This window comes from Diabrotica virgifera, chromosome 4, assembly GCF_917563875.1.
Source record: "Diabrotica virgifera virgifera chromosome 4, PGI_DIABVI_V3a".
Lineage (NCBI taxonomy): Eukaryota > Metazoa > Arthropoda > Insecta > Coleoptera > Chrysomelidae > Diabrotica > Diabrotica virgifera.
The window spans coordinates 49,906,005-49,933,329 of NC_065446.1; the positions used below are offsets into that span (position 1 = coordinate 49,906,005).

The following is a 27,325-nucleotide window of genomic DNA, read 5'->3' on the forward strand; positions in this document are numbered from 1 at the left end:
TTCATACTCCACACAGAGTAAATGTAAATAAAAAATGAATAACCATTTTCAATTTCGTTGCAAAACGAAAATACAGCCGAACCATATTCCAGTCCAATCAGAGAGTGCTGCAAGCACCTCTACCGTGCTCGTGAATTGTAAATTGTAGAATTCCCTCATCTTCCTTAGTCTCAGCATCCGTATGGCTTGCAAATTGTAGAAGCCTCGGAGGTGTAACCAGAGAAGGTTCCCATTGTTTTCATTCTGGTGGGATATGTTATATGCCATTAGAGTGAAAACTTAGTCTTTTGCTAGCAGTTGCCGCTAGGGCATCTATGCCATTTCGTTCGTTGCAATTCGGGACTGCACGCTGGGGTTTGTTTTGGTTGGATCAGGGAGAGCAGCATATGTGCCTCCTGATGAGAGACTAATAAGTTTCGAAACCGGTAGAGGTGCTTGCAGCACTCTCTGATTGGACTGGAATATGGTTCGGCTGTATTTTCGTTTTGCAACGAAATTGAAAATGGTTATTCATTTTTTATTTACATTTACTCTGTGTGGAGTATGAAGGGAACCAGTCTCGTTGGAACTTTACCGCGCTGAGCAGATGTGACGTGAATTGTAAATTGTAGAATTCCCTCATCTTCCTTAGTCTCAGCATCCGTATGGCTTGCAAATTGTAGAAGCCTCGGAGGTGTAACCAGAGAAGGTTCCCATTGTTTTCATTCTGGTGGGATATGTTATATGCCATTAGAGTGAAAACTTAGTCTTTTGCTAGCAGTTGCCGCTAGGGCATCTATGCCATTTCGTTCGTTGCAATTCGGGACTGCACGCTGGGGTTTGTTTTGGTTGGATCAGGGAGAGCAGCATATGTGCCTCCTGATGAGAGACTAATAAGTTTCGAAACCGGTAGAGGTGCTTGCAGCACTCTCTGATTGGACTGGAATATGGTTCGGCTGTATTTTCGTTTTGCAACGAAATTGAAAATGGTTATTCATTTTTTATTTACATTTACTCTGTGTGGAGTATGAAGGGAACCAGTCTCGTTGGAACTTTACCGCGCTGAGCAGATGTGACGTGAATTGTAAATTGTAGAATTCCCTCATCTTCCTTAGTCTCAGCATCCGTATGGCTTGCAAATTGTAGAAGCCTCGGAGGTGTAACCAGAGAAGGTTCCCATTGTTTTCATTCTGGTGGGATATGTTATATGCCATTAGAGTGAAAACTTAGTCTTTTAATAAAATATTACCTTATTACCGAGAGTCGAGAGTCCCTTAGAATAAATAAAAAGTTTCTTTTTAGTGAAATATTTTAAAAAGTTTCTTTTTAGTGAAATGTTTGCAATTAAAAATCACCCTAAATTTTCTCTTTTATTTTCACCCCTGTAACTTATTAAAATAAACATTATAGAAGTTTTCAGGGACTTTCGGCCCTCAATAATAATGTAATCTTTCATTCTGCCTTTAAATTTTTCAAAAATATTTATTAGTTTTCACAGGACTCGAAAAAAATGAATACATTTAAAACACATTGAACATTTGACAGGCGAAATTTTGCGCCTATGTCCTTAAGAAAAATGTGGTAAAATAAAATATTCATTAACTGAGATATACATAACAATGTGAACATTTTCAATAAAGTAGCATATTATAAGGTTATGTTATTTATAAGTTATGTTTTTGCTAAGAATATTTTTTTTTCGATAAAATATTTACTTTTTGGAATATTTGCAAAAAACCGTCTCAAAACGTGGTTATTTTGTTGAAAAATGAACATAATCACTCACAAATAACTCGAAAAGTATTGACTTTGTGAATAAAGTGAAAAACCGCTATAGAACAAAAGTTGCTTAGAATTAATCAATTTATCCATTTCCGGGCTTATTTTGAACGTGTATTTTTTTGCCAGGAACAAAGCACACATCGGCACAGTATTACTTTTTTCTTGGACATATTAGCTATATGTATGCCGTATGCCAAATTTCATGTCACGACTATAAAACATAAAACTATAAAACACGACCAGTCTTAATTAATAACTCAACAATAACTACTGTAAAGTACATAACATAACACAAAATAATATTTTCTTAAAAACTAACACGCTAAAAAATACAATTTGAATTTGCAGATGCACACTGACAAGTAAAATGAGAAACCGCCTCGTTTAGGGCGATAAATTATATTTAATAGCTTCTTGACGAATGAGTGGACGAATCATTAACACGTGCGTTTGTTTATATTGGGAATTTGTTATGTGAATGTAGTGTAGCATCTTCATCTGTTGTTGGGTCACAAAAAAGAGACAGTTTTATCAAGGCAAAAATTGATTCACCAAACTTACGCCAAAATTTGAACAAAAGAAAAGACTGAAAACAATAAATAATCAAAATTAAGAGGGAGAGTAGGGAGAGGGTAGAGGAATAAAAATGACATAGGAGGTACTTCAATATCCAAGTGGATATTATTTTAACCAAACATACTTAAGGATTACATAACTTTCCAATTAAAATTATATATTTGTATTTTTTCAATTTGCAATACCAATTGGCAACTTTTGAGGACTATTCAAAAACGGTTTTTGAAGTTGTTCTGAAACTATTTCCGTGTGGCATTTTTATAATCAACTATTTTTAATGGGAAATAAGCCACAATTTTACCAAAAAAATGATTTTATTAACGTTTCGATGCCCAAGTTGGGTGTTGTCAAAATACAAAATACTACTACTTAAATTAAACAAAAATGTTGTTGCTTAGTAAAAAATTCTTCTAATAATTTATTTAATCTGGCTCATTTATATCGACAATTCAGACATAATGTATTATACATTTTAAAGTAGAAGACTTTAAAATGATATTGCCAATAATAATAATAATAATAATAATAATATCGTCTTTATTATTTCTTCAATATAGAAATGTACATTTTTATATAAAACATAATATATTATTTTCAGAAATAAAGGGCGAAGTTCATTTTCTGAAATGTCGCCATTTACAGAAAATGTTCTTCCACTTAACCCGAAAAAGAAAAAAAAAAACTTATCTATATAGTGCCATTATAAAAACAACAATAATTTCGTTTCATTTACCAATTTATTCGAGCTCGAGCATTATGTTCGTCCAGAACCAAAATTATGATTGAGAAATGAACAAATAGTCTCTAGATTTGGATTTAAACTGCCCAATGTTTAATACTTTTATTGTTGATGGTAATGAATTATACAAATGACATACCTGATACCTAAAAGACCTTCTAAATATCTCTGTTTTAAATTTCGGTATTGCCAGCAAACCTTTATATCTAATATTTAAGTTGTGTATGTCCGTTCGATACGTGATTTTACGATGAAGATAAGACGGTTTTTTTGTTGTAATTATTTTATGATAAAGACAGACTGTATGATGTACCCTTCTATTTTCCATATTCAGCCACTCAATTTCCTTAATTTTATGTGAAACTCTTTGTCTTCTGCGAATGCCAAATATGAGTCTTAGACAGGAATTTTGAACTTTTTGAATTTTATTCTTGTAGTGAGTGGCTAAATTAGGACCGTAAAGAGCGTCAGCATAATTAAAATTTGAAAGTACAAGAGATTCACACAAAATTTTCTTAACATTAAATGGTAGAAAATGTCGATTACCGTATATAATCTTAATTGAAGCGTAGGCACGCTGTATCAATTTATTTATATGTTTTTCGAATCTTAACTCTGAATCCATTAATACACCCAAATTCTTTGCCATATCAACAACATCAAGAATTGAATCCTGAATTTGGATTTGGATTGATGGTAAAACTAATTCCCTTTGATTTTTTGGCCCAAATATTAATATGTTTGATTTACTGGAATTGATGCATAGGCAATGGTTTAAAGCAGCTTCTACAAATCTTTTTAAATCGGCATTAATCAGATCATTAGCGTTTTTTAAATTTTCGATTGGGAAACTGTAGTAGAGCTGAGTGTCATCAGCATATAAATGAGCTTGGCATGACTGAAGCTTAGAGAGAAGATTAGAAGTATATAGAGAAAATAATAAAGGACCCAATATTGAGTCTTGTGGAACTCCTGAATTAATATTCAAAGAGTTTGAATTTTGACCTTCTATATTAACATGCTGTTGTCGCCCTTCCAAATAGCTTATTATAAGTAACAACGCATCATAGGAAAATCCTAAATACTTTAAAATGCTTATCATTAATTCATGGTTAATAGTGTCAAAAGCTCTGCTAAAATCTAATAAAATCAATATAGTACATTTTCTGTCATCTATAGCCGTAAGTATGTCATCGACAATATGCAAAAGTGCAGTTGTGCAACTAAAGCCTTTGCGAAATCCAGATTGAACATCAGGTAAAAGAGAAAATTTTTGTATATATTCCTTTATTTGAATTTCCATAGCTCTTTCCAATACTTTGGATAAAGTAGGTAAAATACTGATACCTCGCAAGTCTTTCATTTCTTTTGGATTTTGTTTCTTCAGCAATACCCTCACAACTGCCCTCTTCCACATCGCCGGACAGACATTCTCTGTTAAACAATAATTTATAATATGTGTAATGTAAGGTACGATATGAGGACAACAAAGTTTAATTAATTTAATATTTATACCATCACACCCTCTCGCATTCGTTTTTATATCTGATATGGTCTTAAAAACAAACAAGTCATTAATTTCCTTAAATTTAAAGTTTTCATTGAGTAATCTATTATTATTATAAAAATTTAAAAGATGTTGGGGTGGTTTTTTATTAGGAACAGATTTTATAAAAAAATTATTTAGATCGTTAGGCTTTTTTAAATCCTCTGGAATATTTTTATTTTTATCGGGAAGAAATTTATTCAACTTTAGTGTCTTCCACATTTCTTTTGATGAATTATTATTGAATTGATGTATAAAGTATGCCTTTTTTTCTCTCTCAATAGCCCGATTAGTAAAGTTACGCATTTGTCTATAAAAATCTAAATGTCTCTGTAATCTAGTCCTTTTAAATTTGCTTAAAGCTTTGTCCCTCTCGTTCATCATAATTTTGATGACATATGTCATCCATGGTGCTCTGGCTTTAGTGACTCTAGAGGTAACTATGGGAATATGTCTATCAAATAAATTATTTAAGCAATTAACTAAGTACGATATTTTTGCATCAATATTTTCCTGGTCATATATTCTGAAAAATGAAGTATTAAACAAATCAGCCTGAAAGGATTCTTGATTAAAATTTTTAAAGCTTCTATATGTACACATTTTAGATTGTTGCGATGTACCACCTACATTTACCTTACAATAAACAATAGAGTGATCTGAGATGTTATGATGTATGACACCCCCCTCCACTGCAGCTCCTTTTTGTACTATTACATAATCTAGAAGTGTTGCAGATGTAGCAGTGACTCTAGTAGGAACGTCTATCAATTGACAATAATTCAGTGATTCTAAAATTGAATAAAAATTCTTAACACTACTATTGTCATAGTCAAACAAGTCTAAATTAAAATCACCCATACAAATTATTTCATCTACAGTTGGTCCAATATCAATTAGACTATTTTCAAACTCATCCAGAAAAGAATTTTAATTTTTTTCATGAGGTCTATATATTACACCTATTCCAAATGTTTTTTTATGAACCGTAATTTTAATCCATAACTGTTCCCAGATATAATCCTGCCTACTTATAAGTGGTTCACAACGCAATCCATCTCCAACATATATACATATTCCTTTACCTCTGCAATTTCTATCCGCCCGGTATAATTTATAATTATTAAAATTTAATTGGTCATCAACAATACTATATTTCAACCATGTTTCACATATTAAAAGAATATCTAAAGAATTATCCGAAACTATTTGTTTAATATTTTGCAATGAAGGTACTAATGATCTTGCATTACAGCAACCTACTTTAAACAATACAATATTGAGATGAGTTGCGTTCCTGGGACGACTTTACTAAAAAATAGTTCATTTGATTACATGAAATCAACCCAACTCAAGAATATCCGCTACAAAAAATCATAGCATGTGATATGTCTTTAAAAAGACAACCAAATGCAATGGTGGCAGTAAAATTCTCGCGCTAGAGACTCCATAGTAAATCACGATTAATAAATAAATGTAAGCACAAAAATACTTACGATGTCGATATAGTATCGCAAGGTTTTTTCCTGGTTTTCCCTCGTGATTTACTATGGAGTCTCTTGCGCGAGAATTTTACTGCCACCATTGCATTTAGTTGCCTTTTTAAAGACATATCACATGCTATGATTTTTTGTGGAGGATATTCTTGAGTTGGGTTGATTTCATGTAATCAAATGAACTATCTTTTAGTAAAGTCGTTCCAGGAACACAACTCATCTCAATATTGGCAATATCATTTTAAATTCTTCTACTTTAAAATGTATAATACATGCCTGAATGGCCGATAATAATGAGTCAGATTAAATAAATTATTAGAAGAATTTATTAGTAAGCAACAACATTTTTGTTTAATTTAAGTAGTAGTATTTTGTATTTTGACAATGACACCCAACTTGGGCATCAAAACGTTAATAAAATCATTTTTTTGGTAAAATTGTGGCTTATTTCCCATTAAAAATAGTTGATTACAGTTTTTGAAACCTCGATTTTTCGCTTGACCCTAATATGAAAACTGGAAAATATGAATTAGGAGCATTGGCACTACTGAAAATAAGATGGAAGCAAAAATGTGAAATTTATAAAAAATAAATTCTCACTTTATTGAACCAGACAGGAAAGATGAAGTAGGGTTTGTAATACCTAAAAAATGTGAAAATACATTATTGCATTCACAGTACCTACTTAATATCAAACAGAATTTGCACCATGAGAGTCAAAGGTAAATTGGCTGGTTATACTTGTATATTTCAATTGATTATTGTTGAAAGGAGGTAAGCGCCATTTTCTACTTTTTGAGTTATAGTAAAAAACCCTGCTCTCTTTCTTTGTCCGTGTCATTTGGTGTTAAAAGGGAGCAAGCACTGATGCACTGCAAATATATAGTTTATACTGTGAAACTGCATTTAACACCAAATGACACGCATATAGAAAGAGAGAAGGGTTTTTCACTATAACTCAAAAAGTTAAAAATGGTGCTTACCCCTTTCAACAATAAACTTCATTTATATGTACCAACAGAAACAAAGATTCTAGAAAGATTTACAGCTTTGATGAGTGAGCACCATTCTATTACTCAAATCTCAAATTAATCTTCATCATTCAGGTTTTGTCACTGTAGATTTTTAAATATTTGCATCTTTGGAGAGCTACAATTGTAATAGTATGTTCTAAAAATGCATACACAAATAAAACAGATGATACAATGTCATCTGGCATGATATCAAAAATATTATTTGACATTTTAAGTACATACTGTAAACAATACAGCAAAAAATCCAGGTAAATATAACTATTGAATTTTAATCCACAATGTGAAAAACATTACTCATAATCTACAGAATGACGCCAATCGCGTAATAAAAAATAGAATGTTAAAATGCAACTTTTGTTTACTTACTTGTGCTGCTGAACAAAGACCCAGGACGGCCCCCATTTTGATTACCTGATAACTATTATTGGTTGTTTAATTTATCTATTTAGAAATATTTAAAACAACTAACAAAGAATCAATTAATTTGATGAATAATCAGATGAGAAATACAGAAATGTTTAGAAAATAAAACTCACAGACCACAGATGACAGATGTCCAAATGTTATGTCTATGTCATTTGTCTTTGTCTACTATATATGTCATATGTCAACTATTCTGCTGTTTGTTAATCTGGTGGCCTACGTCTAGTGGCTGAGGAGCCGTTTTTAGAAATATTTTTTAATTCGTTTATTTAAAAAAATTCCTGACGCCGTGGTAGTTAACCGATTTTAATTGTGCAAATTGCAAATGAAAGGTACGGTATTCTTCTATGTGTAAAAAATTCACCTTGCTGCCTGCTTTAATTTCAGTCCTGCAACATTTTGAAAAAATTAATTTTTTTGTGAAAGCTGGATTGCAAAATCTGTTAAACTGATCTTAATTTAATTTACAGTATTGTTTTATTATATCATAAAGTTTTTCTGGGTGAAATATGAAGGTCCTACGGTTAGCATAAACGGTTGAAACACGTAAAATGCGAATACTTGTTTTTTTTATGTTTTTTTTTTCGCAATTATTGCTATTTTGCAACAAGTGTGACATGTTTTAAAATTTTCATCTAATCCTATATTGAAGAAAATTTAATTACGCAACTTTTATGTTAGTGCAACTATTCTCGGAAATGAATACTTTTAGAGTTATAATCAAAAAAGGAAGAAAAAAATCGAATGTTTCCTTCACTTTTTGACATTTTGATTATTAAACAATGTTCCGGACCTTTTTGAGTGGGAGGATAACTCAAATATTGTTATGTGAATTATTTTCAAGCAATTTCTGCAAAAAATGTGAGTCACCTGCTCTTAACATCGAACTGTATATATATTACTATTTTTACAGATGCGCCCTGGTCTATATAGTACCTATTAGATAAAGCCGCGATATAGATAGGTATCTACGAAATCTTTGTAGATTGTGCAGATTTTCGACAAATGACAACATAAATAGAGATAATAGTTATATTTATGTACCAATAAGTCAGTAAAGTTACTCTTTATCGAACGAGTCTGATATTATGAGCAGAGCGAGCATAGCGAGCGAGGCGAGTAACAGACGAGTTCGATAAAGAGTCTTTACTGACGTGGTGCATACAAAATTTTATCGACAACAATTTGATATTGGTTTTAACATTTACTTGCAATTTACAATTTAAGAACTTTTTAAATTTTAGACGTCATACTAATTTCATGACAGTGATGACAGATGCATTTGCATGATGGCCTATTTCGATTTTTAATCGATAGTTATCAATATTGAATAATTACTAAATCGGTAAAGTTTTGATTTATTTTATATGAATATAATTACAAAATACTACAGAATTTCACTTTTTGACATAAATTTAATTAACAATGTCGTAAATTTTGTACAATATTTTTAATAATTAAGGTAAATAAATTGTAAGTTGACTCAAATAAATAATCGATTACTGCCATCGACCACTTACATTCAATCTCGATTAATCGCGGCTGGTAAAGTAAAATGCTTCTTTCAGTACAATAAAGTGTTACTTTACTGCCGCAAATGAGGGTAAATGAGTACAATAATGAATGACTTTAGTGACGGTTGGCGATAAAATATATTAAATTAATCCAGAATTTGCTTTACCAAAGAAATTGGTAAAGTTCGTTCAAGCTACCGTGACTCACACATAAGCGCAAATACGAGTTCAAAATCAATTGATCCCCTCTAGATAACTAAAGGGTTAAAACAGGGAGATGGGTTGGCTGCGACTCTCTTGAATATATGTATGTATCAGAGGCGTAGCCCGTAGCTACCGCCGTATCAGCCGTATCTATTATACGGGGCCCCCGACATTCAAGGGCCCCGGCGCGTCAAGGCCGCGTCCCACCATCAAATAATTTGATCAAACTGGTTTGAGCAAACTGAAAGTGACAGTTAGTGACGTCACATCCTGAGTATTCATTGTGGATAATAATGAAAAATTTTAATTTTAAATAAAGTACAAACAAGTTAGACAACTCAATTCAAAAAATTTGATCAAACTAGACTGATAGTGAGAGCACAGATTTTTAGAATTTCAAAAAAACTGCAATTGTGACGTCACTTTGACGTACTTCCGGAGTTTGCTCAAACTGTTTGATCAAATTATTTGATGGTGAGACGCGGCCTTCATGTCGAAACAAAAGTTCCAGTTAAAAAAATTGAACAAAATTGAAAGACTTAAAACCTTTTGAAAAAGTGTGTATTGCTTGGATATCGACATTTTCGTGCAATAGATTCTTTATCTATCTTATTAAAAATTGTATATAGTATTAACTATGTATATCTCTTTGCCGTCGCTCGCCGTTATTACATAATATCAGAGTTTCAAGCTACTTTTCATTGCACATTGTTCATTCACCATTGGCTGTGTCTGAGACACTGTACAATGTATAATGCCAAATTGCAATTTTTGTAATCGCTATACCTTTGAATATGTTTGAAACAGTGTGTATTGTTTGGGTATATTTTGCTGTAATCTATTCTTTATCTATATATTGTATTTATTTATATAAATTTCTATGGAATTCGAGGTATTTCTTCCTCTAGGTAACAACTGGTTAGAGCAAATGATACTGACTTTATTCTGACATAAATTGTATGTGGGGTACCACAGGGTTCAGTATTGGGTCCTCTACTTTTTGTTATATTTATAAATGATATTACTAATTTAAAAAACAATGGAAACATTTTTCTTTTTTCTGATGATACGAGTATCAAATATTGCAACTCTTCATGCAACTATAGTTTCTGAACTACTTACAATAAAAACCTGTTCCGACCCTAATTTACTCTCTTTTAAGGTGGATAAGACAGTAACATTATTCAACCCTTGCTTCTTAATAACAGCCAGATTAGTACCGTTGATCCTGTAAAATTCCTTGGTATTTTTTTAGACAGCAAACATAAAAAATGGTCCCTTCTTATCGGTTTATTAAGTAAGAAACTAGCCTCAGCTTTCTATGCAGTAATATCTGTTTCGAAGGAAATCAGTTTAGTATCTTCCAAAATAACATATTTTTCTTTGTTCGAGTCTCATCTTCGATATGGTCTTCCTTTTTGGGGTTCTAGCACAGCTGCCGAATCCGATATTATTTTTTCCACCTACCTCTACCGAAAGTATATTTGTCCGGACCTGATTGTAGGGAGCAACGTTGTACTTTTCCTCCCTAGGGAGGAAAATATTTTTCCTCCCTAGGGAGGAAAAGTAAAAGTGACGTCATGGTATTTCATTCATGAAATATAACTTATTGACGCCCTGTAAAATGTCTATTTTCTATTACGTAAGTATCTATACATTTTAACGTTTATTTATAAAAGACCCTGTATTTTGCAGAATGGTAAAAAACAGTGAATTGTTATTTTGATTTAACAATGTTTACATTAATAATTTGACTTATATTTGACAGTTGACAGTTATATTGTACCTACTTGTTAGTTTTAGTTTTAATAAATTTTGTTGGTTAGTTACATAAATAAATTAAGTAAAAATGAAAAAATGACTTGTTATTTGAGGAAGGTGGAAAAATCATATGTATAACATGGGAGTAAAGTGCCTTTTCCCCCCTTTAATGAAAAACTTCATTCTCGGGAGGAAAAGTAGCACTTTCCTCCTTTGTTATACAAATAGCTATTAACCGAGTTATTAAGCCTTGAAAATCGCCATTTTTCGTTTTTTTTTTTTTCAATTTTAAATTGCTTTTAACTCAGAAAACGATCAACTTTGGAGAAAAATTATAAGAAACCTTTTTTATCCAGAATGGTCCAAAAAACCTACAAAAAAATTGTCCAGGTCAAAAATATTGATTTTTGCAATTTGATTAAAAAAAAATTGTTAAAAAAAATTTGGCCCACTTTTCACGTGGGCGACTTCTTGACCCTTATTCTGGGATGTCTCACGAATGTAATTATGCAAAAAAATCACATGGGAATATTTTTTCCAACGCAAATTATGAAAAAATACAAAGATTGCGCTGGTCGGGACACATAAGAACGGATAATGAAAGAATACCTAGTAGAACTCTTAGCGGAACTATGGTGGGACGTCGGCCAGAAGGAATATCAAGGAAGAGGTGGATAGACGAAGAGAGAACCGATGATAAAGAGATATTGAGGCTGGATAAATGGAGCAGAGCAAACAGAAACAGAGATACTTGGAAGCGGAGGCTAGGGGAAGCTAGGGCCCGACTTGGCCATAGGAGATGACAAAGACAGATAGTAAATTCTGATCCAATTTTATTTCTATTCAATTATTGACGGACTAATCAAATATTACAATTATTTTACTATTACTAGAGAACAAGGTCATACTGCAATTAATAAAAAATTGGTTATAAAAACAAATACACAGTTTACAGTTGTTGTTTTTTTATTAAAAATACAAATTATTTAAAACCAAGGATATGTTGACCTATGCCAACAATTATTGGGAAAGGTCTTGCATTTATTAAACGAGTTCCAATTTCTAGGATCACATTGTGCATGGTGGATTTTGAAGGCAAGGTTTGCCTTCATTGCATTCAATAATTTTGCTACAGGTGACCGATGAATGGGCATTGGTTCACATGGATCGCAAGGCTCACAGGTTAAATCAGATTTTTCTTTACGATGTTGAAAACTGTGCGGGATGTAATCATTCATTCTAAAACATTTCTGAAATTAAAAAATGATTAACGGAATTATGATGTCCCAAACAAGTAAGAATGCTAAAATTTTATAAAATCACAAATAGTTTATTCTCATTGAATAACAAAGCTACAGAAATAATTATCCATGTTAAGATCTCGGAGGTAAGTGACTAGAAACTGTATCGTATGGTCAATTCAGTTTTAGATCTGTAATTTGAGACTTACTACATTTTAAGAAATTTTAATAGAATATAATATTCAATATAATATTCAATTGTATCTAATAGTCCAAATAATGAAGCTTAAAATAGGACAAAACCTCTCAATTTTTACAGAATGGATCGATTTGCTTGAAAATTTGAGAATAAGTAGTGGATAGTCCAAGAATCAAAATCTATATGATGCCGAAAGGCGCTTTTACCATGGGGTGGTTGTCACCCCATCGCGTGGGTGGAAATTTTTTATTAGATTTTGACTGCAAAAGTTGGTAAAAACATTCATTCTAAACAAAAAATGTTCTATACATTTTTTTTGATAAAATTAATAGTTTTCGATTTCTTCGCCATCGAAAGTGTTAGTTTTATATCGAAAAAATCAATGTTTTTAATAAGTTTTCTGCTAATAACTCCAAGTTTTCGTTTTATCAAAACAACTTTATTTAACAAAAATTTACCTTTTAAAAAAATATACCAAACCGTGTTTTTTAATTTTCTTTAAGACCAATACTAATTGAGCTATACTTTATTATATGTTAGCTCTTCTTCGTCAAATGCTAAATATTTTAGTTTCAAAGTCATAAAACGGGAAACTATGCATTTTTTGAGGATAATTTGTTAAAACTAATTTAGGGCACCCGAAGTCCCATTTTACCCACATGTTAACATTATGTCACATAGCTCTGTAACCAAAGCACTTAGAGACCTAATTTTTGTTTTATTTTGAAACTAGATGTATTGTTTAGTCCCGCGTAGACCTTTGTAAAGTTACAGTGAAGGTAACATTTATTTTAAAATTTTTGAAAATACTCTTACAAAAAAAAACCAAAAATGTTTAGATTTTATTTTATATTTTACTTGTTTTTATACATTTTTCAATAAAACTTTAGGCGTTGCTTAATATTATCTATCTACAACTATTGTAAAAATTTGGACCTTCTATCATCTAAGGATCCAGAGATATTTGACATTAAAATTTAAAAAAACCTAGTATTCGGGAAATTGCAAAAATATAAAACACTGTAATAGGCTATAAAGAAAGCTACCGGTACCAGTGGCGTAACCAAGAAGGGTTTTGGGGGTTGGGATGTACTTTGAGCTTAATCCATACCCCATACCCCCAGAAACCCTACAGGAGTTTTAACCCCCCCCCCCCCCCTTGGCATCCTGGTTTTGCCGTTGACCGGTACACGCTAAGTTGAGTGCAGATGATCATAAACAAAAATTTTTGTAGCCATTGATGTTTTCTACTATAATGTGTTATATATCGTTGAAAAGAGAAGATTTCAGAGAATAATTTTCAATAATAACCCAAAAAAACTTAAAAAATTCAATTTTCGGACTTTGGCTGCCCTTAAAGTATTTAAAATATCTATCTACAGAAATAAAAAAAGTCTCTAGCTCAAAAATTAAGTGACTTATAATGAAAATAATGTCAGTCCCTATTTTTTTAGCGAAAAAGTGATCGGAAGCAACCTCTAATCACCACCCTAATTAAAATTAATCATTGAGCTTATTTGGTCTTTTTATTTATGAATAATTATTAATAGGTTCTAGAAGTTTGACCGACTTAGAACGATTAGTTTAAAAAAATGGAGTTAAAAGCGTAGATCTTATAAAAACCTACAAAATTGTAGGTAAAAAAACTCTTTTTTACCAAACTTTCTAAGAAAAATATACAGTTACGGATAAAAAATCAATATATTTTTTTGGAAAAAAAAGGAGAAATCCAATTGGAAGCATAATAATGTATGTTAGCGGTGTTTTTAGTCATTGACCTTATTCATTCTTCTTTATTTATGTATTATTAATAGATTCTAGAAATTTGACTCGCTTAGAATGATTAGTTTTTAAAAATCTGGAGTTAAAAGCAAATAACGAATTTTTGTAGTTTTTAAAAAAATGTCACTTTTCAGAATAGAAAGATTAGTATCAGAGATACGAAAAGATGTTTAAATATGAAATTGTAGGGTATTTAATTCCCAAGAACTTGGTACGAAAAAATTTTTTCTACGGCAAAAATTGCGTGAATCGTAAATGAGTATTATCGAAAAACATTGATTTTTTCGATATAAAACTAACACTTTCAATAGCGAATAAATCGAAAACTATTAATTTAAAAAAAATGTATAGAACGTTTTTTGCTTAGAATAAATACTTTTATCAACTTTTGCGGTCAAAATATAATAAAAAATTTCCACCTCCGAGACGGGGTAGCAACCACCCCGATGGTAAAAGCGCCTTTCGGCATCATATAGATTTTGATCTTGCACTATCCACTACTTACTCTCAAATTTTCAAGCAAATCGATCCATTCCGTAAAATTGCGAGGTGAAAAGCTTCGGTTCCTGGACTATATATAATACGGCAAAGCGATTCCGTGTCAACCAAACTATTTAACATAGCAGTAGAAGAGACCGTCAAGGGCAGGGGTTAAAGGAACTATGTATATCCCCGCTCCTTAACACAAACTGTAGCATAATATGAATATGCAGATGGCATAGTTCTTATGAGACAAAGAGGAAGACCTCAAATGCGCTGGAGCGACATCAAAAGAGTCGCAGGATCAATGTGGAAACACCTCACACACAACAGGGATGAATGGCGAGAAATGAAAATGAGAGAGGCCTTTTCTCGAATAGAAAAAAGGCTATAAAATATTTCTTATGGAAAGAGATAAGGAAACATATAGATACTTTAAGACTACAACACTCAATTCATTTTCGTATTAACCGGTTGAACTAGGAGGCTGCTCAAGTACGAGGCTAAGTACGACCAAGTACGGCGAGGCTAAGTACACCAATTCTTCAATGACACCATGCAGACTAGCTAAAATAACCCATTTGAGTGGAACTAACATCGGAAGTGAAAATCAACTTGGGAATCCGACATGCGACAAGGGGATAGATTGAGCACATTGCTTTTTACTTTAGTACAGGAGAAGGATATAAGACGGCAGAAAAATAAATAAAAATCCTCTGTTATGCTGACGACGCAATCTTAATTTCAGATAATGAGGATAACCTACAGCGAATGACACAGACTTTCAATACAGTGGCGAAGAACTACAGCATAAAAATATCAACAGTTAGGACCAAATCCCTGGGAGTCGAAATACGTAGTTATAAAGATGTTAAAGAGAGCGTCCGAAAGCAAGAAAATAAAGCGAATTACGTGTCAGGATGTCTGAGAGATGTCATCTGGAGAAATAAAGATGTGAGGCTGGAAGGGAAAGTACGCATATGTAACTCATGTGTAAGACCGACCATGCATGACGTACGCGATAGAAACAAGATGTGGATGTGACACAGCCGAAAGCAAAAGGGTACTGAGAACATCAGAAATGAATCCGAACGAGAGAATAAGATAACTCTGTAACATACAAGACATATGTAGTACGGTGGGGAAGACAGAGAAGACGAGAGTGTAATCAGCATGTGACAAAAATGTACAGCGATGGAATAGCCCGTATAGCCAAAGATTCAAAGCGAGCAGGCCAGAAACCAATAGGAAGGCCCTTCGGCCTCAACGCCGACAAGCCTACAAGCTCAAAATCGGTGAAAATCAGGTCAAGAGGCCTAATATAAGAATATGATGAAGAAGAAGACATAAAACAGAACCGTAGTCACGCATGTAAGCTGATTAAAATTTTCAGTAGCGACCCTATGGAAGTACAAATAGCTGGTCAGCCATTACTAAATAACAAGAATAAAGGAAAGAAAATAATAGATACTATGAGAGTGTTTGATGATGACAAAAAATTGTTGGCTACACTGTTTACTCCTGATGATAAAAATATTTTTATAAAGAAAGTAAAGTTTCTATTTCAGAAGATAACAGGTCAGAAAAGATAAACCGTTTCGGGCCTATTGCAAACCAGTGGATGATAGAGATGATAAAAAAGCGTACTGAGATCTATAACTTTCCAGAAAGCAACTTTCTGGAAAGTTTCAGATTAGTTACAAAAATCCCACGCAGTCCAGCTCCTGAATAGAGCTAAAAAACTATCGCTGTCTGAGTATTGTACCATACCTCTATAAATTATTCGATATAATGGTTCTTCGGAGAACTATCCAGACTGTGAACGAAAGACTTCTTTCGGAACAAGTTATCTAAATTCACAATCAAGGTGCAATAGAAATAAACAAACCAAGACACTTCAATGTTACAAGGAGCACTCCCAAATTATGATTTATATATATATATATATATATATATATATATATATATATATATATATATCCCGTTCACAGCGTAATACGCCTTTGGGTTCCCGTTCGCCAAGCCTGTCTATTCTGCCAGTCTTCTTCAGATAGATTTCTTGCTGACATTGCTTTTGAGATTCCTTGGATCCATGTTGTTGGTGGTCGTCCTCGTTTTCTTTTCTCTGGTGGTACCCATTCTAATACCTTTTTGGGTAGTCTTTGTTCCCCCATACGTCTAACATGTCCGTACCATATTAGTTGTTGTTTTTCGATGTCTCCTATAATTGATCTTTGTACTTTCATTTGTCTCCTGATGTCCTCATTTTTCACATGTTCTAATCTAGACTTTCCCGCTGCTCTCCTCCAAAAATCCATTTTAACTGCCAATAGGTTACCTTTAAGTTTTTGTGATAACTGCCACACTTCTGAGCCATAGACGATTACTGGTTTTAATATGGTATTATATATTCGTTTTTTCGTTTCCGGTCTTATATTTTTTTGCCATAATACTGAATTCAACGCACCTATAACTTGTTTTCCTTTGGTTATTCTGTCTTTTATGGCTTCATCACTTCTTCCTGTCTTTGTCAGTTTTACCCCCAAATATGTACATTGGTCACATTTCTTAAGAGTTTCATCTTCTAAGTCGAGGTCATCTGGAGTATTTTCTCCTCCTACGCAAAGATATTGTGTTTTTTGAACATTTACTTCGAGTACAATGTATATACATTGTATAAATCTCAAATCATGATTTACAAAGTTTTTACATTGTAAATCATGATTCGAGGGTGCTCCCCTCATTGAAGTGTCTTGGTTTGTTTATTTCTACTGCATCTTGATTGTGAATTTAGTATTCGCGGTGTGCAAGTACTTGGAAGGGATACGCGAAACGATCGTGCGCGAATAGCGGAGAAATATTGCAACTTTCTTAAATAATTCATATTGTCAATGAAAATTTGTCAAATTGACGTACATTTCATACTTATTGTCATTTAAGAAGAAAAAATATATATTGCTCCACAGTATTGATATGATATGCAATTATTAGATAAAGGTAAATTTAATTAATTGTATTTTGCTTGCAGTACTGCATTTTAATAACTAATTTTATTTACTACATACAATTGTTTATGTTTAAACAACATAACCTAAATCTTATTTTTTCTTCTTATTATTTTTTTGGACTATGGCCTTGACAATTATCCAGTAACCAGGACCATATGATTGGCCAATATAATCAAAAGTACGAATAAAAGTGCAGAGCGTAGAAATAGGTGTCGCTTTTCCGAACTTGCACGGTCCCAATAGGGCTTTTCATCGATTGTCATTTGTTTCGAGCTTCTGTCATGTGTCACAAAATATTAATATATCTACGCCATACGTCTTTGGTTTGTATCATTGTTATATACCAATAACGTATGACGTAGATATATTAATATTATGTGACACATGACAGAAGCTCGAAACAAATGACTGTGAATGAAAAGCCCTATAATTTCATATGTAGAAAAATATTGATACATCCATATTTAGATTACGAATTACATCTTAGGTGAATTTGAAAAACGAATTACCACTGGAGCTGGTTTCATAGATCTCTATTTATATCACAACCAACTATCATAAACTATTGGCAAAGGTATACCGTATTATTAATGACTTCCACTTTACAAGCATAATCAAGGGTAAGTTGCTGAGCAGAAGATGTTACGCAGCACGAAAAGGAAAGAAAAGTTCGTGGGAGAACCAAAAGAATCGTTTATCTGGAGGCAGTGTTTTGTCACCTTTACTATATAATATTTACTCCAATAGCCAGCCAAATGAAATATGAAATACTACATGTAATTATCCATGGAAAGATAGAGGGAAAGCGTGGTCACGGATGCAGAAAAACATCCTGGCTTAGGAACCTCCAGGAAACCAGTGGTATGGAGTAAGCACCACGACACTATTTAAGTCAGCTGCGAACAAAGTAAAAATCATGCCACTGATCGCCAGTATTCTTAGAGGAAAAGGCACTTAAAGAAGAAGAATAGCCAGCCAGATGTGCCAACCACCAGAAGATATTATAATTTATACCCATGAGAGCATGTTTGCAGTCAAGCAAGAACATTAATATGATGTGACAGAAAGGAGTCTATCAAAGGGTTGATAGAACATAGATTTATGTGTTTGTGTTTATGTGTTGATAGAACATAGGTGCCTGTTTGTGGACTGAAAGGGATCGTTTCTAAAGGTTGGTTGGGTGTGGGGTGTGTTGGTTTAAGATTGTTGGATTTGGGGTTATTTGATTTTGGTTATTAGGTTTCGGGTTGTTGGAATAAGGCTTTATGAGTTTGGAATTTCTAAATTTAGATTTTCCGTCATACTGTATAATCATATAATTATGCTATGTAGTTTTTTTAACTAAGACATTTTAAAATGCGACATATATTATTGTTTCTGTTTCAGAGTCCATTGTCCAACTTTCACAGCCATACAGCAAGATAGAAAAAACGTAACATTCAGAATCCTGAATATCTTGTGTGTTCCTTGTTATTAGGACGTTGTCATCAGCATACCTGATGTTGTCTATGCTGGTTCCGTTAATATTTTGATTCCACCTTGGACCTCGTTCAATGCTTCTCTACATATATACACTGAATTACAGATTAAATTGAAGCGGTGGTAAGATACAACCACGTAGCACTCCTCGTGTGATTTGTATATCTTTGGATGTTGTGTGCTCTATTTCAATTGTTGCCGTTTAATGCCAATATCTATAGTTCTGAGATAATTTGCAAGTCCTGTTCATCAATTCCAGTTGTTTTCAGAATATCGATCATCTTGTGATGGTTTACGCAGTCAAATGCTTCATTATCTTCTTCTTCTTCTTCTCTTCTTATACTTGTTGTAGATCTGACTTGTTGTGGTGTGCAAAGCTCCATTTGAGTTTGGCCATTTTTGTTGTGATATCCTCTATTTGGATTTTGATCTTACCCAGTTGTTTCTCTTTTTATCTGATAGTCGTATACCCAGCATTGCTCTTTCCACTTCCCTTTGTGTTGTGGCTCGTTTATTTATGTTGGCCTTGGTTAGGGTCCATGTTTGACATCCATATCATGATATTAGATTACGCCCTAGGTAAAGCATATACGTACCTTACTTTTATCGGAAAGAAGGAATTTTAAACAGTTCACTGGTCATAAAAAACTGGTGTTGTCTATTAACACACGCACGGAATTTGTTTTCACGGCCATCAAATCAAATGGCTATACGGATATGTATATAGGTATAACAATGACTTAGATGTTATTATTTTTGCAGCGGTTATCGTTGATCGGCTGACAGGCCCTACCCCAACAATTATGTAACGAACAATGTAGTTTAAATTAGTAATGAATGAACGTATGTATTTTGTTTCAACAATGTATAAAACTATTGACTAGTGAATTAAAGAGAATCTCTCTTTACACCTGCATCAAGATATCGAAATCACTTTAGAATCAACATCACACTAGAATACCAAATTACACAGAGGCGCAAAAGCGGAAACAAATAATTATTTTCTTAAGACAACGTTACAAAACTTAAACTTAACCCATTAATTACCAAGGTGTGAAAAACAAGATAAATGAGGATTTTTCTTTCTAACTTTTATTATCATAATGTAAATAAAATTAACTTAGAATTCAAACAGACATACGACTCAGTCAAAAGGAACAAACTATTCTATATACTTATTGGCTGAATTGGCAATACCACACAAGCTAATAAGACGCATTAAAGCCACAATAGATGAAACTCAGGCATGTGTACGAATACAAAACCACCGGACAGATTTTTCAAAATTTCGCAGGGACTAAAGGAGGGAGATGGGCTGGCCCCAACATTGTTTAACCTGGCACTGGAGTATGCGGTTAGGCAAATGCAAACTGGACGAGAAAACCTACTGACCAACCGAACGGTTCATGTGGCTGCTTATACCGATGATATTAATATTATGAGAAGAACATCAACAGGAGCACAGGAAACATACGCAGAGTTAAAAACACAAACAAAAATGCTAGGTCTGGAAATTAACACAGAAAAAACAAAAATAATGACTCAGACGAGAAGAAATATAGTCCCACAAAACATTATACATGAAGATGACATTGAAACGGTTGGAAAGTTAACATACCTGGCAGTAGAAATATATGCCGACGGATCAGAAGATGGAGAAATACGGAAGAGAATAATGCAGGCAAACAGAGCTTATTTTGCCCTCTCCCATATATTTCGGTCTAAAAGTGTCCACCGAAATACAAAGATGAGAATCTATAAAACTTTAATTCGACCAATAACATGCTATGGCAGTGAAGCCTGGCTCCTGAAAGAAACATCCAAAAACAAACTCGACACATTCGAAATGAAAGTGCTGAGGAGAATACTAGGACCTCTGAGGGAAAACGGAATCTTCAGAAGTCGATACAACAACGAACTTCATCAACTTTATAAGGAAGCACCCCTGTCAGACTTCATTAGAATACATAGATTGCAATGGGCTGGACATGTGATAAGAATGAGAGAGGATAGGCTACCAAAAAGAGCACTTATTGCTAGAATGCAGGGAAAGAGACCGGTTGCAAATCCAAGAAAGCGCTGGGAAGACACAGTAAAGAGCGACGCACAAGCCCTTTTAGGAGTCCGTGTATGGAGAAGAGCAGCCACATACAGGCAAGGGTGGAGGTAAAAAATAAAGGAAGCCAAGGCTTAATTTGAGCTGTAGTGCTGTAGAAGAAGAAGAATTAAAATTAACAAACAAGAAAAAAAATTAAAACATAATATGTTTTTTGCAAAAAACTGGGTGTTGCATAGACGCATCACCGGTCAATGCTGTGTACCTACTATGCGTGGTATTTCTGAAAGCAGCCAATCCACAGAGAACGGTAGTTCTCACCAGTGGCGCACAACACCCCTACATGCGACACTATATATACACGAAATTTTCGATTTTCTAAACCTGGCTGAATTAAAAATTGGGCCAAATCCCATCTTAAAGTTTAAGAAAAGACTCGTCCATCCATATGTTACCTCTCCATTTTGGTCCAAGGGTGTGGATTTTACGGCCCTTCCCATTTAAAGTCTTTTTTTCGTTCTCGTCTCCAAAACTCCCAAAAACTCCAAAAATTTAAGCCCGACTTTACGGCTTCTGATAGCACAGATCATTACCTTTCCAACGCATGTTTAATTTTAAAAATCGGTTATACCATTCAAAAGTTATTGAGCTCAGAAATATGACTCAATTTTTATTTAAAAAATGGAAAATGTTTGTGGATATGTATGTATGTTTGTATGTATGTATGTATGTATGTATGTGTGTGGAAAAGTTACACCGATCTGAATTTTTTTTCTGTGTTTCAAGAGGGTGGGAGGGCCGATTCGGAACCGGTTTAATTTTTGACTTCTGACTACCCGTAAGCCAGCTAGAGGGCTAGGTAGATACAAAATAGCATCTTTTTTGGGCGTATATATCTCAAGTTCAAGGAAAGACAGGAAAACCGTAGATACACCAAATCAATGGGGTGGAGTTAAGCTTTGAAATGGCGCCTAAGCGATCAAGCTGAGACATACACACTGCTCACCATAGCCAAAAAACTGAAAAATTAAACTTTGAAAATTTTGGTTTTTCGACAATTACTCAAAATTTCAACCTACGAATTGTACCAATAACTGAGCGTTTGTAGAAGGACTCAGGACGCGTCTAACGGTGTATACCTCATATCTGGAAAAATTCGAATTTTTAAGTTATAGGCTTCATAAGTATGATCAAATTTATTTCTTATGGGAAAAACGGTTTTTCAAGCGCAATAATTCCTGTATTACGTTCAGTTATCATACTCGATCTTGGATGCATCAGATACTACTTGTCAATATGTTTCAAATTCATGTTTAGTGATCAACATCGGGTAAGCCGTTCAGACGTTATAGAGCTCCAAAAGTATAATTAGTCCAGGAACTGAAATTTTTCACTTCGCAATTTTTACAGAATGGATAGATTTGCTTGAAAATTTGACAAAAAGTAGAGGATAGTCCAAGGATCAAAATCTATATGATGCCGAAAGACGCTTTTACCAAGGGGTGGTTGCCACCTCATCTCGAGAGTGGAAATTTTTTATTATATTTTGACCGCAAATGCTGGTAAAAACATTAATTATAAGCAAAAAATGTTCAGTATACATTTTTTTGATAAAATTAATAGTTTTCGATTTATTGGTTATCGAAGTTGTTAGTTTTATATCGAAAAAATTACCAGAGAACGGCAGTTCTCGCCAGTGGCGCAGAGATACACCCCTTTACACGCGACACTATTATATACACGAAATTTTCAATTTTCTAAATCTGACTGAATTGAAAATTGTGTCAACTTCCATCTTCAAGTTCAAAAAAAGACTCACCCATTCATATGTCAACCATCCATTTTGGTCCAAGGATGTCGATTTTACGGCCCTTCCTATTTAGGGTCTGTTTTTCGTTCTGGTCCCCAAAACTCACAAAAACTTTAAAAATTTAAGTCCAACCTTTACAGACTTCTAATAGAACTGATCATTACCTTTCCAACGCATGTCTAATTTTTAAAATCGGTTATACCATTCAAAAGTTATAGAGCTTAGAAATGTGACTCAATTTTCATTTAAAAAAGGGAAAATGTTTGTGGATATATGTATGTGTGTTTGAAAGTTAAACCGATTTGATGTTTTTTTCTGTGTTTGAAGAAGGTGTAGGGCCGATTTAAATTGTGACTTTTGACCACCCATAAGCCAGCTATAGGACTTGGTAGGTAAAAAATGGCATATTTTTTGGGGGTATATACATTCGGATCAAGAAGAGGCAGGAGAACCGCAAATACATCAAATCAATAGTGTTGACTTAAGCTTTCAAATGGTGTCTAAGCCGTCAGGATCAGACATACACACTGCTCAGTATAGCCGACAAACTGAAAAACTAAACTTTGAAAATTTTGGTTTTTCGACAATTACTCAACATTTCAACCTACGAATTGCGCCAATAACTTGTCGCAATTTGCGATTTGTAGAAGGACTCAAGACGAATCTAACGGTGTATACCTCATATCCGGGAAAATTCGAATTTTTAGGTTATAGGCTTCATAAGTATGATAAAATGTATTTCCTGTGGGAAAAACGGTACCTCAAGCTCAATAATTCCTGTAATAGCTTCAGTTATCATACTTGACCTTAGATCCATCAGATACTACTGGTCAATACGTTTCAAACTCATGTTTACTGATCAAAATCGGTTAAGCCGTTTAGAAGTTATTAAGCTACAAAATATAATCTAATTCACGATTATTCCCGAAATGGTTTATGTAGTTGTAGTGGTTACGACGCTAAATTTGATCTTGCAACGGGCAATCCGACTTCATTTACCGGCCATCTCAATATTTTTTTTAATATATTTTGAATAGAAAAAAATCTAGTGTACATTCGATGGACAATAGATCATTTAGGAGATAATGCAACAAAGGTGACCATTTATAAAGCTTGACGTGTAATAAAGGAACATTGCATTCAACTTACATACATTTAATTTATAAATAACTTTAAAAACTCCTGATACAAGAATAAACAACCGCTAAACGCCGTAAAAATGAGTGGCGCATACAATATTCCAGCTACAAGAGATCTGATATGAACATTACGTGGCGCGAAAATGGATTTTCATTTGATGCAAAACAAAATTCTAGTTTTGTTTTAAAAGATTTTTCCATAATATTTGCTAAATTTGAAGTAAACGCGCAACAAAAGAGTTTCAAAATTCAAACTGTATCAAAGTTATTCTTTTGTGGCGTGTTTACTTCAAATTTAGCAAATATTATGGAAAAATCTTTTAAAATAAAACTAGAATTTTGTTTTGCATCAAATGAAAATCCATTTTCGCGCCACGTAATGTTCATATCAGATCTCTTGTAGCTGGAATATTGTATGCGCCACTCATTTTTACGGCGTTTAGCGGTTTTTCATTCTTGTATGAAGGTAGACGTTACATTTTTTGTATGTATAAATTGTCTGACTGTGACAAATTTGACATCTTGTTCGTACTTCTGTCTTCTGTGGCGTGTGAGTACTATTTTGGCATACTTGGATTTCACATGGTAGATTTGATGATGGATTTGCTAGTTTTTTTCTTTGTGAAATTTCCATTTTTAGTAGGCACATAATAATGTAGGATCTAAAATCCAGCTGCGACATCTTTTTTCATGTGTAGTGTTATAAATTTCCCATGAATTTACCAGAAAATTATCCATGGTATTTGTGAACAAGGGTTACCACCATTTTTTGCTTTAATATTTATTCGACAATTGGATACTCCATTATCGTGAAGGTCAACACCTCCCTTATATTTGTTGTACTTGGACACAACATAAGGTTGTGGCACTTCAAGAAACTTATTTGTTGTCTATTATACCTCCTTTTTTCTGAAAGTGTATGGTATTGTGTACTTATAAGTGTTTCAATTGCATTGTCATACCATCTTACTAGTGGGATGTATGTATTGTTGTAGAATTGTTTTTTTTTTGTAAAGAAATTCAGAAAAAATTAAATTTATATCAACGACTATGAAATCATAGTTTTTCATCACCCTGTATATCACCAAAATTGTTTAGAATTTAATTTTGCTATTAAGCAAGTGTTTCGGGAAAAAGTGAAACGACTAATAAGTGATTCGACGAAATGCACGGGACATGAACAAACTGCGGTGATTAGAAAGTGGACATCGTGGTCGAAAACAAAGACGGTTTTAAGATCCTTTCCGGGAAGGTTTTTAATGTGGTATACACATTGTATGAGTTTTAGATGTTAAAGTAGAAAGTAGGAAAGAACTAATTATAATATCTTTTGAAATATGACAAATTGGTAAAGTTCTGTGAAAAAATATTTGGTTTCAGAAGAATTGGTTATGAAAGGTTTGGAGGGAGGAGTGTTTTGGATTGAGTGGGAAAGCTGAGGTAGAAGGGAGTGAGAATTTGGTGAGAGACGAGAGGTGACTGTGTAGCTAACATCGGTGGAAGGCAGTCCAGTTTTTTGTTTTAAAAGTTTAGTAATCAGTGTAGAATGTGTGTGATCAGCCTTTGCGAGCAGAATCAAGTTGAAACCAAATTGTCGACCGGTTGAAGAGTCAATTTTCCTGGTCCAAGGGAGTTTCCTTTGTTTTGTCTAGAATGAGTAGCTGATTAATATCTTTTTGCACAAGATATCGAACAAGGAAAACTGAGTAACAGAATTCGAGCAAATCCTATATGATTTTTGGAAGCAGTCTTGACGAGAGGGACCTTTTCGCAACATCCAGAGAGTACGTGTTGGAAGAATCAAGGACGGCGCAATCCAGAGAACGAGAGAGTGAAGAAACAAAAAGGTTAGTCAAATTATTTGTCGGAATGGAGAAAATTTGTTTATATCAAACCCATATTTGTTTATTTGTTTATTGAACTTTTTTTACGCAGTTAGTCATTTAAAATTTAAGAAATCAAGTCAAAAGGAGAAAAGTAAATTTTATTAAATTTAGTACGAGTAAATAATAACTTAATTAAATAATTTTTTTTGTCGGAGATATCAGAGTTAGAGTTTAATTTATTAAGTAAGGGATTGTTGCAACAAAGTTTAAATTTAATATTTTTTGAATCACATGTACACGGCTTATTTGATAAAAATAATAGATTACATTTATATGATATTGAGTGTTTTCAATTTCCCTGTTTCCACCCTGGAAGAAGTAAGCAATCAGAAATATTAGAAGCCACAGATCACAGGTATTGTAGCCAATACAAATTTAGCCCTGAGAATAAAATTGATTGGAAAGTTTAATTTGAATTTAGTTTTGTTTTTAAATAGGCATTATATAAGATAATTGAATAATTTGTAATAATTAAAGTAAGAATTTGCTAATCAATTTAATTAAATAGATATAATAGAGCATAACAGTATTTTTATCAAAAAACTATCGTAATAGCCCCTTATCTCTTTTTTCATTTTTTTTTTCAGTTTGCAAGGAACATTTTGCAGTTCTGTCGTCACGAATTGTTATAATGTGTGTTATATATGTGTGCTTGTATTACTATTTGACCGGTGATCACTTTTAACACCTTGCCGAGTAAATAAAATTAAAAAAATACTTTTTTATTTTACAGAATAAATTACGCTTATTTGAATTTCACGTGCTCAAAAGTTCAAATTATTCCCATTTTTATGAAAATATATTCTATACAAATTTTAAAAAATTATTAGCTCTATTCGTTTTTTAGTAAATGGTGAACATTCATTTTATGAAAACCACTTACATTATATCCTCGTGAGTGGGTTATGCCAAGTAAAAGAAAATATTATTTAAGGTGTTGTCTAAACGCATCACCGGCACAAAATAAATGGGTTTTAACCAAAAGATTTACGAAACAGCCAAAGGCAAGATGGATCGTAAGTGAACTAACAAAAAAAGTGTAAGTACAAAATACAGCCGATTAGCCATAGGTAGAAAATGAAGACAACTAAAAAAAAATCATAACAGTCACATCAGATGAAATGACAAAAAACAAAATAAGAGCAATGGAGATGGAAGAAAAAAATGGGAATGAACTAAGATATAATAGTA

General features: G+C 33.2%; 1 protein-coding gene across 5 annotated transcripts in view; it reads right to left on the reverse strand.

The window, feature by feature from the left end:
• LOC114327458 (probable serine incorporator) overlaps positions 1 to 7,719 on the reverse strand; it is a 96,716-nt gene extending 88,997 nt beyond the window's left edge. For all 5 annotated transcript variants that reach the window (XM_028276088.2, XM_028276087.2, XM_028276086.2 and 2 more), the window contains exon 1: positions 7,519 to 7,719. In XM_028276088.2, coding sequence (XP_028131889.1) covers positions 7,519 to 7,554 — 36 coding nt within the window. In that variant the 5' untranslated portion in view covers positions 7,555 to 7,719. The remainder of the gene's footprint in view (positions 1 to 7,518) is intronic.
• Positions 7,720 to 27,325: the final 19,606 nt, after the last annotated feature.